We start from the raw sequence: 17596 nt of genomic DNA, 5'->3' as shown, positions 1-17596 counted from the left end.
AGACATTGGCAGGATTGGACCCTCACCTGAGCAGGATTGGACCCAAACGTGGGCAGGATTGGGCCCACCTTGGTCAGGATTGAACCCTACCTGAGCAGGATTGGGCCCACCATGGTCAGGATTGGACCCCGCATGAGCAGGATTGGACCCGAATGTGGACAGGATTGGACCCATCCGAGCAGGATTGTACCCCTGGTCAGGATTGGACCCATCTGAGCAGGATTGGACCCCCATCTGAGCAGGATTGGACCCATATGGTCATGATTGGATCCCTGGTCAGGATTGGGCCCTCGCCTGAGCAGGATTGGACCCACCCCCCGAGCAGGATTTCACGGTTTCTTTCAACTCATGTTTTAAAGGTTTTTCCTCTGTCATCTTGAGAACCAGAACAACTTTCCGACCCTTCATGACTCAGATCACTACAAGTGCTATCCCTAAATGCTCTCTTCCATTTCTTTCCAGCAGTTTTGGCCTACATTTTTTCCAATCTGGCTTATGCCTGTTACATTTCTTTCCGATGGAAAAAATCGCCAAGAGCCTGTTATTCATCTTGAATCATCTTGAATGATCGCAACTCCTATTCCACCTGAATCTGTCCAGCGAAATACTATCCAGCCTTGTTCAGTGACCGACCTCTCTCTTTTTTTTCACCTCCTCCATTTCTAAGACAGCTTTTGGAGGTGTCTTAGACAACTTTTTTCAGGCACATTTTTGAGGGCCTGTTTCTTACATGCCGTCTATTTTTCAGTTGATATTAAGAAGGCCTTTCTCCTTGGGTCGCTGCTCTAGCCACTCCATGCTGGATCTCCAGCTAAATTTGGATCATGCCCACAGCTCAAATGACCTTTTCCACTTCATATATATATTTTTTTTCCTTTCTTTCTACTTTCTTTTTTTTTTATTATTTTTTTTTATTTTTTTTTTATTTTTTTTTTTTCCCCCCAGCTATGCCTCCTCTATGCAGATTGACTTGCTCTCCTAAAACCCTTCAGCTTGTACCTCTAGTACCTTCTTACGACTCTTCTGTATGACTTTACCTTCTGCTGCACTCGGTCACAAACGTCCCGTGAACCCCACACCTGCGTGATCAGGCAGCCAAAGGTGACACGAACCGGAAGAAACGCGCTTAAACTGATGAATCGCCCGACAGCTCCGTGGATCTGCGAGAGCATCAATATTAACATTTTGTTAATAATGTGGGACGTGAGTGGGGTGTGGGTGTATTTGGGCTCTCTTCTGGGTTTCTGAGGCTGGTCCTCGAAAGTGTTGAACGGCAGGGTATGGTGCCTCACTTGTAATCGGCCCAGACGGCACACAAATGCTCCGGCCTCCAATCCCTGGACAATCTGGCTAAAAACTGGTTAATTGACAATGTTAATTTTTTTTCAGCTCGGTACAGTTAAAATAGTGTCAAGCCTTCTCCCACAAGTACTCTCTGCTTTATCTGTTACGCTATTATCTGCCTGTATGTAATCATCTTTGACTCAGACCTTTCCCTCGCCCTTTATGGTCAGGCTACGTCTAAATCTGTCCATACAGCTAAAACTCCCATCTTCTCAAATCTCAATTACTGCAACATCCTTTCCTTTGGCCTTGAAAAATACAACCTTGTCTTACTCATATTTCTTGAGAACACTACTACAGTGACCATTTTTCTTAGTCTGTCATGCTTACCGTGTTATTCCACTCTTTTCATCCCTGTGCTGGCTCAGCCTACTCTGTCATGTGCATCCTTACCTACCCGTCCTTACTTTGGAGGCCCTTGGCAGCCTGTCTACTTGCCATTTCCATTCCCTGCTGCCATCGAACTGCAGAACTGCAGCTCCAACCAGCTCACCCTGCCAGTTTTCACAGCCCACTTGCAACACGCTGAAACGTGTTCTTTTGTGCATGCTTTTCGCTGCCTTTTATTTCCAAGGATCCTACAAACGGCCCAAAAGTTACCGGAGATTTTCCGTAAAAACCTCTCCTTAAAACTTTTCCTTCCTGTAATGCCTCCAGTAGAGGGTGACAGTTCATTCTGCTGCCTTTCCTGGCTGTTCTGCTCAGTTCTCTTATTTCATACTTTGTAAAGGATAAAAGGTATTGACCCTGACACACACCAGGCTCTTGTAGCACTATGGTAATGCAAATAATAAATACACATGTAGAACTGAGGTGCCAGGGGGGAATAAATTATTGTAAGATTGATGATATCCAAGTGAAATTGGAGAGCACAGTACATGATAATAATATTAACTTGTTTTCCTACTATTTTGGAGAAAAACCTAACTGGAGGTGGGGAGTCTGCCTCTTTAAATCAAACCCATAGGTCAAGTTAGAGATGATTTATGTCCATTTACCACAATAATTTTCTCTCACTCTTTTCAGTTCCTGTCGTGACAGATAGAATGGAAAGGACAATGCAGTGTTAAACATCACAAATCCACAGATGTCTGTATGTTCATATATGTGCATTTTTTTTCCTTTTATGAGTTAGATATTAGAAAAGATACAGTATATCAGTGATTCTTTTGCTTTTCTAGCACAGTGTCACTTACACCCTTTGTTTCCTGTCATTGTCCTTTGTTTGCTAACCTGATGTTTATTTTTGTCTCTGCTAAATAAAGACCTCCAGATTTAATTCTTTTAAGCTGCACTTTAAGACCTCTTTAACCTATTTCTGCCTAGCTTTCTCCTCAATTAGCCTAATTGTTTCTTTATCAAGTAACATGTCACCAAATAAAACACATATAGCACCCTAAAAATAAAAAGAAAAATAAATATATATATATATATATGTATATCTTGCTGCTTGACTCACAATAGCAATAAGGTGAGTTATATAAGAGACTCCTTGTATTTCTGGATCCTGCGACTCCCAAGGGCTGGAAATAGCAATTGTATTTTGGGAAGCATTTTCAGAAATACTGACTGAATACTTGCTATTGTGATTTCAGGCAGATGATAGCTTGCTTTTGGATACCTGGGTTTGCATACACAGCACAAAACCTGGCATTTGGCAACTGATGCATACAATATATACCTGTCTATGTGTACGTACATAAATACACACATCTGCTGTCACCACTAGACACATACTGATTCCTTGTCCTCAAAGACAGAGAAAATTAGCATGAGGTATTTCTTGATCCTATATTTAGGTAGGGAAAGAAAAAAAACCCACCACCCCTTATTTTCCCTATACAAATATTAGAAGCAGGTAGTATGTTTTATGTGAGAAATAGCTGCATTTCACAGAAAGGCAAACTCATTCTCACATGTATCATACCTAATTTGCATAGTACATAAGGGTTTTAAGAGAACTGGAGTATTTGGATTAGAAGAACCAAACAAATGGAAGTTAGCAATATCCACCGAATTACCCCGATCTGTTAGTGGAATTAATTCTTGTAGAACAATGCCACAAATTAAGAGAAATGGAAGAAAATCTTCTTAAAGCAAATTGCACACAAAAGCATAAGCTTTCAGTACACTTTCTATTGCAAATTACAATAGAAAATTATCTGTTAAATGTATAAACATAGCTTGTAAAAGAGACGGACCGTTTAGACTAATACCTGTTAAGTGCTTTGCTCTGTGCTCTGAAGTTCTGTGAAGGACCCAGGCTTCATTCAAATCCTGAAAGAACTCCAGCGACACAACTCAGGCAGCTGAGACTGCAGGAGTGAAGTGGTTGAAGTTAAAACACCTCGTAAAAGCAAAAGCGTCTTGGGAACAAACACTTTTATCAGCAAAAAGAAAACTCTGCGAGATGGACCCCCCAACACCCTCCTCCTCTTTTCAAGGCCCACACATGTGAAGCTTTAACTACAGTACTGCCTGAACCATTTAAAATTCAGCATGTAGGAATTATTTTAAGCATAATTTTAAAGTATGTGAACAAGTGCAACAGAGACAGACTGTCACAGCAGAGTCAATATGTGCTCCATTCAGAAATACTCCTGGTTTTATAGTTCAAGAGTCGCAGCAGTTGATAGGGCGGGGCAGGAAGCCAGCATTTCCTACTCGCAGGGAATTTTGAAAACGCAGCACAGCCCCTTTCAGCTGTCACCCCACAACAAAGAGGAGGCAGCTTCAAAATTCAGACAAGCTCCAGAGAGCGCTATCAGTTGTTAGTGATCACCTTGTTGGATTCAAGCCTCTGTCAGCAGAGGCTGCCAGGGCACACAGCTCAAGGAACTGAGAGGAGCTTTGAATTCTCTGAAGTTCATGCTTTATTGATTCTGGCTTAATTCAAATTTCCCTTGACTATGTTTTGTAGGCAAAACGGATCTAATCTTGTTATTTTGATGTGTTAATGTTTATAACGAAAAAGAAAACACACCACCATAGTCAGTTTGCCTAAGTATTCATGGTGGGAAGAAGAGAAACTGGGTTTCAATTTTTCTTTCCCATTGTTAGAGAAAATTGCCACGTACCTGGCATTCATGGTGTTAACAGGAACCTTCACTGCAGCAATCAATAAAGATCTTTCTCTTAAGTCCCGTGGGACCAAGGATCATTCCTGTGGGACTGAAGGAGCCATCAGCTGTGGATCATTTGGCCTGGTACATCTTTACACTCTGCTGAATAGGAGAAAATAATTTTATTATGAAACAGAATTTCTTTGCTTGCTCTAATGAGTGAAACAAACCCTCTCTCAGCTCTGCAAAATCACTGAGACCAAGTGGGGTCTCAGCAGCCCTGAATCTCACATCAGGTGCTGTTATAGGTTCTTCAGACAATTAGCAAATCTCCAAGCAGCCACCTGAAGGAAATAATGGCTTTTATCTGAGCTAATGCAGTCACTTCTTCCATGAAGCTTCTTGTGAATAATTCTTGCAGGAAAAATTGTACATGATTTCTTTTCATTTATATTTTAATGCAATTTATTATACAACAGCAACCCTCATTCAGGGTTCAGAAGATCAGAGCATTTACAGTAATCTTCACAGCACTTTTTATCTCCAGCTACAGCTTACATTCACAGCATGAAGAGAATAAGAAGTTAATGTACCAAATCAGGAGGTCTCTGTGTGGCAGTGTTAATCTCAGTGTTGAACAATTATTTATTACTAGACTTATGGTAGCATCTAGAGACCAGGGCCTCGTTGTTTGGGCGCTGCATAAAATACACCGAGAATGTATTTGCTCTCTAGGATAGCTCAGATTGAGACTGAGGATGTGGACAAGAGATACTGCAGCTATAAATACTTCCACAGCCAGAGGCAAAACTTCTCATGCTTATTGTGGATGCTGAGGAATAAAATTACCAATTGACAGACAATTAAAATGGAAGCATTATTCTGGGATCAGACTTTTGGGTGCTAGAAGATGAAAAGAGTCTCCCTGCCCGATTTCATGTCAGGACAAGCATGGGTGGAGATGGTGTCTCACTACATCTTAGGTACATTAACCACTGAACCACGTTAGAAGCTCAAGAGGTGTCAGGTTTGAGTTTCTAAACCAGCTGGTCATGGCGATGTCTGCAAGGTGAAGCAGGGAGTAGAATGGTGAAGCAGTTTCATATCCCTGTGAATCAGAGTTCTGGAAAAACACATTCTTGTGGTGGTGGATCTACACATGGCTTAGCATGCTGGCTTTTGGTGCCCCAGTGCTAATGGACATCACCGACCATCCTGAAAGAGCACAGGAAAACATTTATATTTATTAAGGACTGTAAGGCTCAAACAGGGGGTTAATGGGAACTGCTGAGGCAAATAGTGCAGTCAGCTAATAGGTGAGAGAGAACAATAATTTATGGGCTGAGAAGAGGAAAGGAACAGGGGCTGCCAAGTAATTCTCTTTCCCTGGCTGCCATACAAAGCCAGCAGAGTTGACAAGGAGCGGTCTGTAAACTTGAAGTGCGTTTCTGCAGCTGGATAGTCAAGCACAGCTCTACATCAACAAAACAAAAAAGAGGTTTCACAACTTCATAGCTTTGGGCAGGTTTTCCCTCAGGGAGTGAAAATAGGCCAGTCTCACCACCCCTGCCACTGCCCCTGGTCTTTTCTGTCCCAATCATCCATCAAGCACAGCGCAGCTCCAGGACAGGGAACCCAGCAGGGTCAGCACAAGTGTCTTTTCACTCCTTGGAAAGTGATTAAGGCAACATCAGAACAATTAAAATGCCCATTTTTAATATAAATCCAACTTTAAGCTTGAAAGGGCATTTATTTTTTTCTTCTCCGGCAAAGATGTTTAAAGACATTAAATTGCAGCATCAAAAACTTTGATAAGGACAAAAACAAGGTGTTGCACAAACCTAAGGAGCTTTTCAGTGGTTTTTGGCCGTGACACACGTTGAGACTGGCAACAGGGTTCACTCACAAATCACTGCTGAGGTTGTTTGAATCAGCCACGATGCAAGCCAGAGCACTGTCATGCCAACCCTGAGAAAATGAATAAAAATCCAGCCTTAGATGCAAAAAGCAAAGAAATTGGGCTCCACGGCCACACCATGTGCATGGTCATGAGCACTTTGCTCCACAAGGGCACGGAGCCCAGCAGCAGGACTTGGCTCTGCACCCACACACAGCTGGATTTGTGTCTTGGTGCTGGTGCTGAGCAGTTTTGGTGTTGAGCTGTGTTTTGGTGCTGAGCAGTGGTGTTGGTGCTGAGCAGAGTGCTGGTGCTGAGCAGTGTTGGTGTTGGTGCTGAGCAGAGTGCTGGTGCTGAGCAGTGTCTTGGTGTTGGTGCTGAGCAGAGTGCTGGTGCTGAGCAGTGTTGGTGTTGGTGCTGAGCAGTGTTGGTGCTGAGCAGAGTGTTGGTATGGGGCCTTGTAGCACCCAGCCCAGCACCAACACTGAGCTCAGCATCAACTCTGCTCAGCACCAACACCAAGACACAGCTCAGCACTAAGACTGCTCAGCACCAGCACCAACACTCAGCTCAGCACCAACACCCCCAGCTCAGCACCAGCACCGTCCTGCACTGCACACAGAGCCTGACACAGCGCCAGCCCGTTCAGGTGAATGGCTGAATCCTGTCTCCAGCAAAGCAGGGATGAAAGCCAAGCCCCACACCTGCCATGGAATGGGAAAGGGATCCAGATGTGCATAAAACAGCGCATTTGTTCTGTGCACTGCTACCAACCTGCCGAGTGAGTGAGTGAGGAGGGAGCAACCATTGCTGAGATTGACTACAGCTCCCGTGGTTTCAGCCCCAGTGCTTCAATAAGTGCCTGTCCCTGGTTTCCTGCCGGATTGTGCACAGGAGCCCTCTTGCCCAGCCAGTCTTAAGTTCTCAGGAACTCCTGCATCTGCCAACCAGTACTTGTTTTAGCTTGCCCAGGAGAGACCCTTATTGGTATTTAAAACACCTCACTCTTTTCTAGACTTTTTTTTTTTTAAAAAAAACTCACTATCATCTATATCTATCTATCTATCTATCTATCTATCTATCTATCTATCTATCTATCTATCTATCTATCTTATCTATCTATCTATCTTATCTATCTATCTATCATCTATCTCTATATATCTATATCTCTATATAGCTATATATCTCTGTATCTCTGTATCTCTATCTCTATCAGGTTATAGAAGGAAACAGGCATTAATTTGGAGTTTAGCACCAAAATCTGAGCTCAGCCCGAATAACTGTCTGGGCAGATGTGCCAGGGCCAGGTGTCCCCCCAGGAGCATGTTCCACCTGCCCATCCGTGCAGGTGGCAGCAGAGGAGAGGCAGAGCTGCTGCAGCGCTGCTTGCCTCATGGCTGCCCATGTCCCTGCTGCCCTGCAGTACCAGCAGGGAGCGAGGTCTCCCTTGGGGCCACCCTGCACCTCTGCCTGTCCCACCATGAGGGTCACCCGGGCAGGACCATGAGACAAGTGCCAGCTTCTTGCCAGGTGCTTGCTCTGCTCCCAGAGAGGTGTAAATCAGGGGTTACCCTGCAGCAGGCAGTGGAACAGCTCCTGATTTACAGCATCCTACACAAGAGGAGAGCTTGACCTTACACTTCAACATCAGTGCAGCTTCCTTTGTTGAAAGCTTCTTAAGACAGACATGTAATCAATCCTGGAGAGCCACTGAGCAGCAGGGCTCAGGTTCTGCATAAGTCAGGGCTCTACTGCCCAGGGAAATCATCTGATCCAGGCTCCCATGACATCTATTCCTAGGCGCCCCCCAACTACTGGCTAAGAGCAATGAGCGTGTTTTTCTGTTTTTCTTTTGTTGTAAATGGCCTGCTTTAGATTAATACAATCCACAAAGAAAATCTTTCCATGGTAAGTCTGGCTTACCTATGCTACTAATCTTTCAGTCAGAGAGGCTTTCAGTGAGCTCAGGTCTTTGGAAATTGTGGACTTTATAGGCATTTGCTGTTATTTTAGAATCCAAGAGGAAAAGCTTACTGCCTTACCTCTGTTTTTTCACGGCCATAATTATGAGGGCAGTCTGGTGACGTAACTTGTATGGAAAATAAATGATGGCTTTCAACAGCGAGTGCTGTCAGACACTTCGTTCCTTGTAACTATTTTAGAAATCCAAATTCAGTTTGCACTGCCAAAGCACCACATGCTGCTCTTATTTATGTTTGTATAAATCCCATACTGTAGCGCTGCCTTCAGGAGATCTCTTGTGTGTTTACACTGCACGGTGTGAGCCAGAATTTGGCTCACGCTCTACGTCCATGCACATCTTGTGGGGTGGTGATCTGCTGGTCCAGGAAACACGGCAGGAGAACCGTGCAGTTGCGTTCAGTCCTACAACTCACTAGCCCTTACCAGCTGTAACTAGTTGCCTTCATGACATGAGAGTGAAGGCAGGATTGAGCATTTTCACACTGAGACAGATAGAAGAAAAGACAAGGCAAAGTACAGACAAAGGCAGGTTTTTACCAGAAAAAAACAGACAACTAATTGTTATTAATTCTCTGAGCCTGACACCAAGCAGGACGGCAGTGCTCAAATGTTTGCCCACGGTCATGCCGCCTTTGCCCTGCACTTCCCTGTGCCCGTGCTCCAGCCCAGGCTGCGGGCAGAGCCAGGGAGAGGCAGCAGCCTTGTGCTCAGGCTGCAACCCAGGCAGGGCATTGCTCATTGTGGTCATGTGCCAACTCCCCGAAAGACGTGCTCGCTAAAGGGTAGTTACAAATCCAACCAGCAAGATACAATAATTATAGTTAGTCCTGTTCTTCTTCCAACATCTGTGTGGCAAGGAAGGATCATGGTTCCCTCTCGAGGCATGAGGAATGGGATACAGAGGGGTGAAAAGCTCTCCCAGCTCAAAAGGTAGACACAAAAACCAGAGTGAAAACAAGGGCGTACGTAACAGAGGTACAAGATAAAGTGCTTTCCAAAAATTCTGCTGGACACAGTTGGCTTTTGAAGCCATCCTCCACACTGTGCTTGTAACCTGAACCATTCGCAGAACTGCAAAGATGAAGTGTGTATTGACCCCAACACAATGAAGAACGAAAAGAAGACATTTTGCTATTCTGATTAATATCCCAAAGAGAAGCATGTGGGCAGTATCCTTCTCTGCCATCGCTGGCTGCTGTGCTGGACGGCTTGGGTGCCTCTGGATCCCAGAGCTGTGTCAGACCTGCCCCTCCCTGAAGCTCCCTGTGCCCTGGCAGGACACAGCTCCTGAGAGAAAAGCTGCTGAAATGGTGCCAGTTTTCACAGCCAAACCAACTCACCTTTGTCCTCAGCACAGACTCACTCACGGGCATTTCTCCCCCTCGTTGCAGTCCAGAGGTGAGGCAGCATTTGTGCCTTACTCAGACACTTGCTGACTTCTACAGCAGCTCTTGGGCAATTGTTTGGTTTGCTGGAAAAACCGGCTTTTTTCTTCCTCACCCTGGTTTCATACAAGTACACGTCAAACCCGAGACGAAGCTGATTAGGGATCGTTCCCCTCAAAACCTCCGGCTCCGTGGGATCTGCCTTTGCCATCAGGAAGCCACAAGGATCTCTGCTGAGCCTGGAGTGGTTGTACCTGGGGGCATCTCCTGCCCATCTGCACACCAGCAGCACAGCAGGGCCTGCCCGCTTTAAACCCTGCCTGTTCCCTCTCTTTTTTGACTTTAGGAGCTGTTCTCTGCCGTTCAGCTCTGGAGATCAGGCTCCTAGAAGGACCCACTCCAGGACAACAACGTCCTTGCCAAACACCTCCCTCCATCAAGGAATCCCCCTGGGAGATTTCCCCAGGCTTTCGGTGCCCACAGTGTGCCTGGGACAAAGGGCAGCAACAACTCATCTCCACCAGGAAGCTGGGGCGGCGTCTGGCTCAGCTAAATGGAAGCAATTTTAGCTCCAGATCCTATTTGTGCATTTATCTGACAATAAACTGCTAAAGTTTCCCTGTTCTTTCCTACTCCTCCTCTGAGCCTGGCCTCCCCCAGGACAGGCGTCAGCTCTCTCACAAGACAATTTCTGTGTTAAAGGAGTGACATTGTGTACCCAGCACTGTCCTTGCAGGTGTGACAGAACGAGCAAGATCCCCTCTCACTGCCTCGCATTTTGCATTTACACACAAGAACTGTCACTTAAATAAACATGGTGCTATGTAAAAAAAAGAAAAAAAAAAACCCCAACAGAGATTAATTTCACATTCACCTATAATTACACTTGAAAAGGACAGCGGGCCTCAGCAATCCCACCTTAAAATAAAATTAAAGCCTGCTTAAATCCTCTGTCTGGCCCACTGCTCCTACCAACAGCACACAGGCATTTGTACACGTTATTAGATTGACGTTGTAGCATCCTGGAAAAATCAAATTAATTCAAGTATCTGTGGGTACAAAACACTGTAGCTGAAAAATGAGCACATAAAGATATGCAATTTTCCCCTGGCAGTTTATTATGGTATGAAGAAAAAAAAACTTTCTGTGCTTGAAGCTGACATTATATTACAAATGTATTGCGAAGTATGATGTGACTATTAAAATATGATTACACAAAGTATGAACATTTTAAGAAGTTTACAGTACAGCGAATCTTTTATAAACAGACTCTTAAATATACAGAGGACAATAGTAGCTGACAGAAAAACATCAAAAATTAACTATTAATGTTTATAGACTTTTCCCCCTGGAAAAAAAAAAAAAAAGTCTTACATTAAAACAGAAATTATGAAAAGCCTTAAAACCAGGAACAAATCACCTGTACACTACAAATATACATGGTAGGGGTGCACAGACCAGAGCTACCTTTTTGCTGAAGGGTTCAGTGGCTGGAGGCCGGGCAGTGCCAGCCCAGCACCTCCTGCCCAGCGTGGCCACCACGCGTCTGCAGCATGCAGCGCTCAGCAGCTGGGAGGGCACGGGCACACGCTGCAGGGCAGCACTGCTGCCTCCTCAGTGGCACAGCCACCTGCTGCAGGGTGGCAAGCTGAGAACATGCCCAGGATCTGGCAAATGGATCCCTGCAAGCAGATCCCTGAATGCACCGGGTGCCTGGATGGGATCTGTGTACCTGGTTTGGTCTGCAAGACTAAGTGACGAGGGAATCAGCAGCTCCTTTTAGGGATTTTATTTTTTTTTTTTTTAATGCAACTTTTCAATTTTTCCTCTTGATGCGGGAGAATAGATGCCACATTTGATTTCTGCTTAGTCTGGTTGCAATGACACCCCTAGATCATGTGTTAAGTTATGTCAAAAACATAAGTATTTTATGCTGTAATACACAGTATTACTGAAACTAACAATATTATTTGCATATTTATAACAAGGTATAGTGAAATCCCTATAATAAAACCAAAAGTTATGCTATAGATTTATTTACAGGGAGTCCAGCAAAGAAGTATAAATACTTCTACATTTAAGGTTTAGGAAAACATAATTTACAAAATATTCAAATATATACAGTCATCTGAAAAACCGCCAATCTTAAACCTTGACGCAGGCAAAGAATTGGCCGAGTCCATTCCCTCTGTATTGAAGGAGGCTTTCACGGGTTGTCTGCTCTGCTCAAAGCCATATGTGTGTGTTATTTACAACGGAGGCTGCTTCCCTCCGAGCTAAACGTGTCCAGAGCTTTGAGCGTGCTGTCCCAAAATGTCATCTATCATTGTCAGATTGTTCAACCACTCCTCGTCGTTGCTGCCGCTGTTCTTCATGAGGGAGTCGAGGAAGTCGGCGTCGCTGCAGTTGGCAGGCAGGATGGAATTGCCGTGCTGGGACACAAAGTCATACTGGGGCAGCTCGGTGGCGGTGCCCATCCTGCTGAAGGCGTCGGGCTGCCCGGTGGAAGGGTAGCTTGGCGGGCCGAGGCCCGGGGCAGGATTGAGGTGGTTAAAACTGGACACTCCTTGGGGCACCGATTTCATAACGCTCATGGCTGGCAACGGTCCCCTGGTTAAATTGTGTCTCAAGTTCTGATTGCTCACGGAGCTCAAGCCCTGGGCAGGCTGCGCCATGCTCAGTTTCTGCATCTGCTGCCTGACCTGGATGCCGGGAGCGATCTGATTTGGGGGCACCACGGCCTGCTGGGAGAACGCCTGACCCGGTGTGCTCGGCCTCACGCTCTGCTTGGAGAACACCGCGTTCCCGGAAAACTGCTGCATGCCGCTCTCCATCTGGCTTTGATTTGGCATTCTTGGCACAGTAGTCGGCGTCCACATCTGGGCAGATGAGTTGGGGTAGACGTTGGGAATTCTCGGCACGCTGGGCTGCCTCAAGTGTTGCTGCGTTGCAGAGTGATTTGCTAAGGAGCCGGAGCCGAAGCCTCCTATCGGCATTCCCGCCTTCGCCGTGGAGTGGCTGTGAACAGTTTGGCACCCCGAGTTCATGCCTAGTGAGTTCTGGCTTGGCCTCAGCGGGATGTTAAAGTCAGAATTAGGGGGAAAAATCCCCTGCTGCTTGCCGGGGTTGTGTGGAATCATCACCATGGTCCCGCTGCCCTGGCTGGCGGGGGCTGAGGCCATGCCGGAGCCCAAGGTGCCCTGGAGCACGGCGGGGTTCGACGGCAGCATGCGGTGGTTGGGCGGAGGAGCCGGGATCACCTGGTTGCAGTCAGCGGGAATGGGCTGCTGCACGGCTGTGGACAAACAGACATGTCAGCTGCTGAGCACAGATTCACCCCAGAAACGTGGCAAAACCTTTAAAAACTGCTGCTCTGACTTTATTTCGTGTCACGGGGGCTTCTCCTTTGTGTTCTTTGTAACAGAGTTAAACTGGAGCCATAAGGGAACGGGGGAATCTCACGATGCATGATAAAATGCAAAATGCTTTTAATTCAGGGCAGGGAATCATTATGTGTCTCTATTTAACCAGACACCAGGCCCTGGCACCTCAAGGATTTTCAGACCATTTTCAGGCTGTTTCCTTTCTTACCTTGAAACTGGTTTATCTGCTGAGCTGCAAACAAGCTCCTCTGTTCAGATGTTACCCCCAGCATGTTTTGTCTCTGCTTTTCCTGGAAGACAAGGGGAGTAATAGTGAAGTTGCAGTCTCTTGACAAGCAAAAGAGCAGCAGACACTTGAAGTGTAGCCACTATCATCAACCACCTCTCCCACACACCCTTTACCCCCCTACTCTGATGAGATTCAGCCCAGACAGTTCATTTCAGACTGAATGTTAATTTCTCACATTCCCCTTCTTGCAAAGCTGTCCTGATTCTAGCACTGGGAGCTGCAACCTTCAGCTGATGCTGCACAGGCAGCCAAAGGGGAGCTGGACAAAAACGGAGACTGCTGTGCTCACCAGCTTCTGAGTGACGTGTGCACCATCCCCTTGTGTGCTTCCAGCAGAACACAGGAGCCAGGGATCCACAGCAGGTGCTCCCTGAGCAAGGCATTGCTGGGCTGCTCCAGGTGACCCGATCTGAGTGAACCCACCAGTGCACTCACATCCCTGCTGTGGGCAGCAGCCGTGACCTGGGGAGCTCTCTGGGGATGGTGGAGCTCCCTCAGTGTTAGAGTGGCCCAGAAAAAGTTGAAGCCAAGTGATGGCAGGGAGGCAGAGCTGGGTTTGAAAGGGAGTTTGATCAAGGAGCAGCACAGGACTTAATTGAGGGTTTGACTGAGCTACTTCTCATCTCACTTCCCACCCAGAGAAATGAGCTTCCTTGACCCAGATCCAGCAGCACGTTCAGAAATTCAGAGGCACACGGTCAGAGCTGCTTTACCCAATTCATTTGTGGGATTTCCCCACCCCAGCTTCCTCACACAGCCTGTTGCAAACCTCCTGCAGGGGCTTCTGTTGCTAGAGAGACCGATCAAGTCCCAGACAAATTGGAGCTTAACATCTGCTCTGCTAAATCCCCAGGGAACCAGAGAGAAAGGCAAGCCTGGAGAACATCTCTCTGGGGCTGACTCACTTCCCAAGCCTCCCTTCTCTGCATCTTCCCACCCAGCTCTGTGGCTGACCAAAAATGATGTCAGGGATGTGGAGGTGACCAAATCCTTCCCTTGCATACGAGGGGGCAGATCTGCACTCAACGCTGGCAGAGCAGCACTTGGCCTTGGCCTCTCTTGGCCTTACCCTAGACTCACCACAGCCTCAGTCTGACTCAGCCGAACAACTCCAGGGTCACTCTTAGTGTTTGCTGACTGATCATTTCCTCATTCCAGTCAGTCCTGTCCTTCCCAGAGAGGAGGACAGCCCAGCAGCCCACAGAGGCATCGGGCATCGTACCTGCATCAGCTGCCGTTTCATGATTTGCTGTTTCAGTAAATGGTTCCTCATGGTGTAGCCGTTGACCGCGGCCGGTGCCGGCACGGAGCCGCCGCTTGGGATGGAGCCTGGCTCCTGCAACCTGGAAACAATTCCAGCACTTTGATCCTGCCAAGAAGGATGGGAAAAAAAGAGAAAATGAATCTCATCAGGGAGGTAACAACAGAAGCCCTTATCCTCTCTGCTGATGTCCTCTCTTCAGTCATCACCTGTCCCAAGGCCAAAACACCTCCTGGACTCGCATGGCCCCGTGTGTTACAGTGAGGACAGAGGGGGAGTGCTCTGATTTCTAAGGATCAGCACAAGAAGAAGTGAGAGAAGCTAAAGGTTGATCCAAAACGCCTTGTGAGTTGCCCAAGGCCACAGGGACCCATTCACCACCACTGCTGCAGTCACAGGGATGCTGTCAGTAAAGCATCATGTTTCTCACAACTTCTCCAGCTGTTACACTGACAGACAGAAGGGAAGGAAAGCTGCATCAGGGTAGGATTGGGCATGTGAATGTAAAGGAAAAACCTACAGGATAAGAGCAAACTAAAGGCACAGGAATGGAAAAGGTGCCACCAGCCCTGGGACCCAGGGGGATAAGGAAGATCTGGGCCTGGGATTGAAGTTTTTGTGGGTTTCAAGATTGGATGGACAAGAAAAGGTCACTGTGAAAGGAGAGAAGAACATACAAAAAAATGCAGGGTCAGGCACAAATCAGTAATAACTGCAGTGAGCCCTGCTCCTGCCTGGCACAAACCAGCCTCATTCTAAGTCCTCAGCGAAAGATCCAAATTGACTTTGACAGCTGAGCTCTTGCCTCCAAAGAAAGAGTATGGTGGGGACAAGAGAAAAAAGGAAATTACCAGAACATGGTGAAGACACAACCCAAAATGGAAAAAGAATTTATAAAATATTGAATTCTAAACATCTTAGAAGCTGTCAGGCATTCAGGGAAATACAAGAGAAAAAGGAGGGAAGAAGTCAAGGCCTCGCTAAGGATGAGATCCTGTGAGGGCTGTGCCCAGGAACAGCAGCACCAGCGTATTCCCCATCCTCTGTTTCCACATCCAGCTTCTATATTATTTATGATGTTTTGTTATTATTGGCAGGGAGAAGTATGTATATTATATCCAGCATCCTTAGCTGGGCCATGCTTCCTTTGTTTTCAGAATGGAAGCCCACATCCTTTGTTTGAGAATCAATGTTATCAGGAGATAAGCAAGAAGAAAATGGTTGTTGCCTTCTGACATGTGACGATTTAGAAGCATGCTCAGATGGAGAAAACAGGATACAAGCCATGTTTCAGAGTGGCCAGAAGGAAGCCTTGGAAGGCATTTGTCACCAGGAAAGCTCCTTGAGCCTGGGGCACCTTTCCAGAGGCTTCACCGTGAGGAATCATCCAACTCCTTCCAAGAGATTCCTTCTAAGAGGGATTACCCAGAAGGTCACTGAAATTACTCATTTTTATGGTGCCTCCTTTTGTTGTAGCACTTTGGTCTATTATGCAAAAGCACAATTGATGAAATGTAAATGCCTGCTAGGTAATTTACTAAAAGACACAAACCTGCAGCTCATCACTGCTCTCATTATCATTCCTATTCATGGGCAGTCTCATAAGACTAGATTTCATTACTGGTGCTTTGCTTACATTTCTGCTGGACATCTCCCCTCCTCCTCCTTCCCTCCTACCCATTTTACTTCCTCTCTCCCATGGAAAAAAGAGGAGGGGAGGAAAAAAGTAAATATGATTTACTACAGATGTAAATATGAAAGTTCATTTTGGAGCTGGAAGTCTGCTTTCATGTCAGACAGGATTCTGCAGCCACAGTTAAGCTTTGAATAATGCAGATTGCCTCTGGGGGAATATTTGAAAGTGGAGAGATTCAGTTTGTGTACTCTGCACATGAAAGATGCTGAAATGTTCATACCACCAAAATCCCTGCCATCTATCCAATTTCCTCCAAACTTGTCTTGTGGCGTGCAGAGGGTCTGTGCTTACTGAAGCAAAGGAGTTTTAGTGCAAGGACAATCATCCTGATGTCTTGCTCTGGGCTATTGCATTAACAAGTCATAACATTAAAGTCTCTTTTCCTAATCGTGTCCACCTCATTCTCATTTCTCCTAAACATCATCAAGAAAACAATGTTGATTTTTTCCCATATTATTAATGGTAAAGAAGTGTAAATCACATTATTAATTGCGTCTCTTGTGCTGTGGCAGTACAACAGCTTAATTATATGGGATTTTCTGCAGGCACCCTATAGCAATAATGACAATCAGCAAAGTTCATTTGCAAATACACCGAATGGGTTGCTGGGTTTTTGCAAGCAAAGTTGTATAACACTTAATTAGCCAGTAAAGGAACAATCTTGAGATATGCAGTTTGCTTTTGGGGAAATTAGGACAAAATAGCATAGATGAGAGAAGCCAACGAGCGAATTCGAAATCCTGACTTCGACAAGTTCACATTTAGGTTAAGACAGAAAAAAAAAAAAAGAAAAAGAAAAAAGAAAAACAGAAAGGAAAAGGAAAAAGTTCTCTCTTTTCACCACTAGTGGGAACTACTGTATTCCTGTACGATAAAAAATAACCACTCGCACGTCATGACTAAGAATAGCTGTGGTGTAGTCTAAAGGACACTGCAATCTGTACCAAAGGTTAATGAACTTTAAACATTTTTCCTTTTCATCACTTCCCAAGAAAAATCACTTTCCTTCCCCTAGTAAAACCAAGCCAAAGCAGCCATATAATCTTAACTCATCTGCAGAATCCAGGAAGACAGCAAAGAGAGGAGGATTCTGGTGCCAAAGCTGGGAGAGTTCAAAGTGGGTGCTCCCACCCAAGGGTCCGTGTGGCTGAGCTGTACAGTTACACTGGAGGGTGCAGAGAGCTATGGGAGGTTCTTGACTAAAAAAAAAAAAAAAAAAAAAAAAAAAAACCAAAACCAAAGGCATTTGCATGTAGGTATCAGAGCTTCTTCTCCATTTTCCCCTCCCAAAACTTA

General features: G+C 45.7%; 2 protein-coding genes across 4 annotated transcripts in view; both read right to left on the bottom strand.

The window, feature by feature from the left end:
• Positions 1-4682, bottom strand: part of MTM1 (myotubularin 1) — a 46536-nt gene extending 41854 nt beyond the window's left edge. For 2 of the 3 annotated variants that reach the window (XM_040083844.2, XM_058423218.1), the window contains exons 1-3: positions 4422-4573; positions 3561-3659; positions 1038-1160 (exon numbers count right to left, since the gene is read on the bottom strand). The gene's annotated coding sequence lies outside the window, so the exon portion shown is untranslated. Of the gene's footprint in view, positions 1-1037; positions 1161-3560; positions 3660-4421 lie in introns of all 3 variants that reach the window. The other variant, XM_040083836.1, reaches the window with a different exon arrangement.
• A 6085-nt stretch (positions 4683-10767) lies between these two features.
• MAMLD1 (mastermind like domain containing 1) overlaps positions 10768-17596 on the bottom strand; it is a 79858-nt gene continuing 73029 nt past the window's right edge. The window contains exons 3-5 of the mRNA XM_040083764.2: positions 14566-14712; positions 13263-13344; positions 10768-12966 (exon numbers count right to left, since the gene is read on the bottom strand). Coding sequence (XP_039939698.1) covers positions 11948-12966; positions 13263-13344; positions 14566-14712 — 1248 coding nt within the window. The 3' untranslated portion in view covers positions 10768-11947. The remainder of the gene's footprint in view (positions 12967-13262; positions 13345-14565; positions 14713-17596) is intronic.

Source organism: Hirundo rustica, chromosome 21 (genome assembly GCF_015227805.2).
Source record: "Hirundo rustica isolate bHirRus1 chromosome 21, bHirRus1.pri.v3, whole genome shotgun sequence".
NCBI classification, from domain to species: domain Eukaryota; kingdom Metazoa; phylum Chordata; class Aves; order Passeriformes; family Hirundinidae; genus Hirundo; species Hirundo rustica.
The sequence above is the reverse complement of the archived record's forward strand: the minus strand, read 5'-3'. Positions and strand labels throughout refer to the sequence as shown.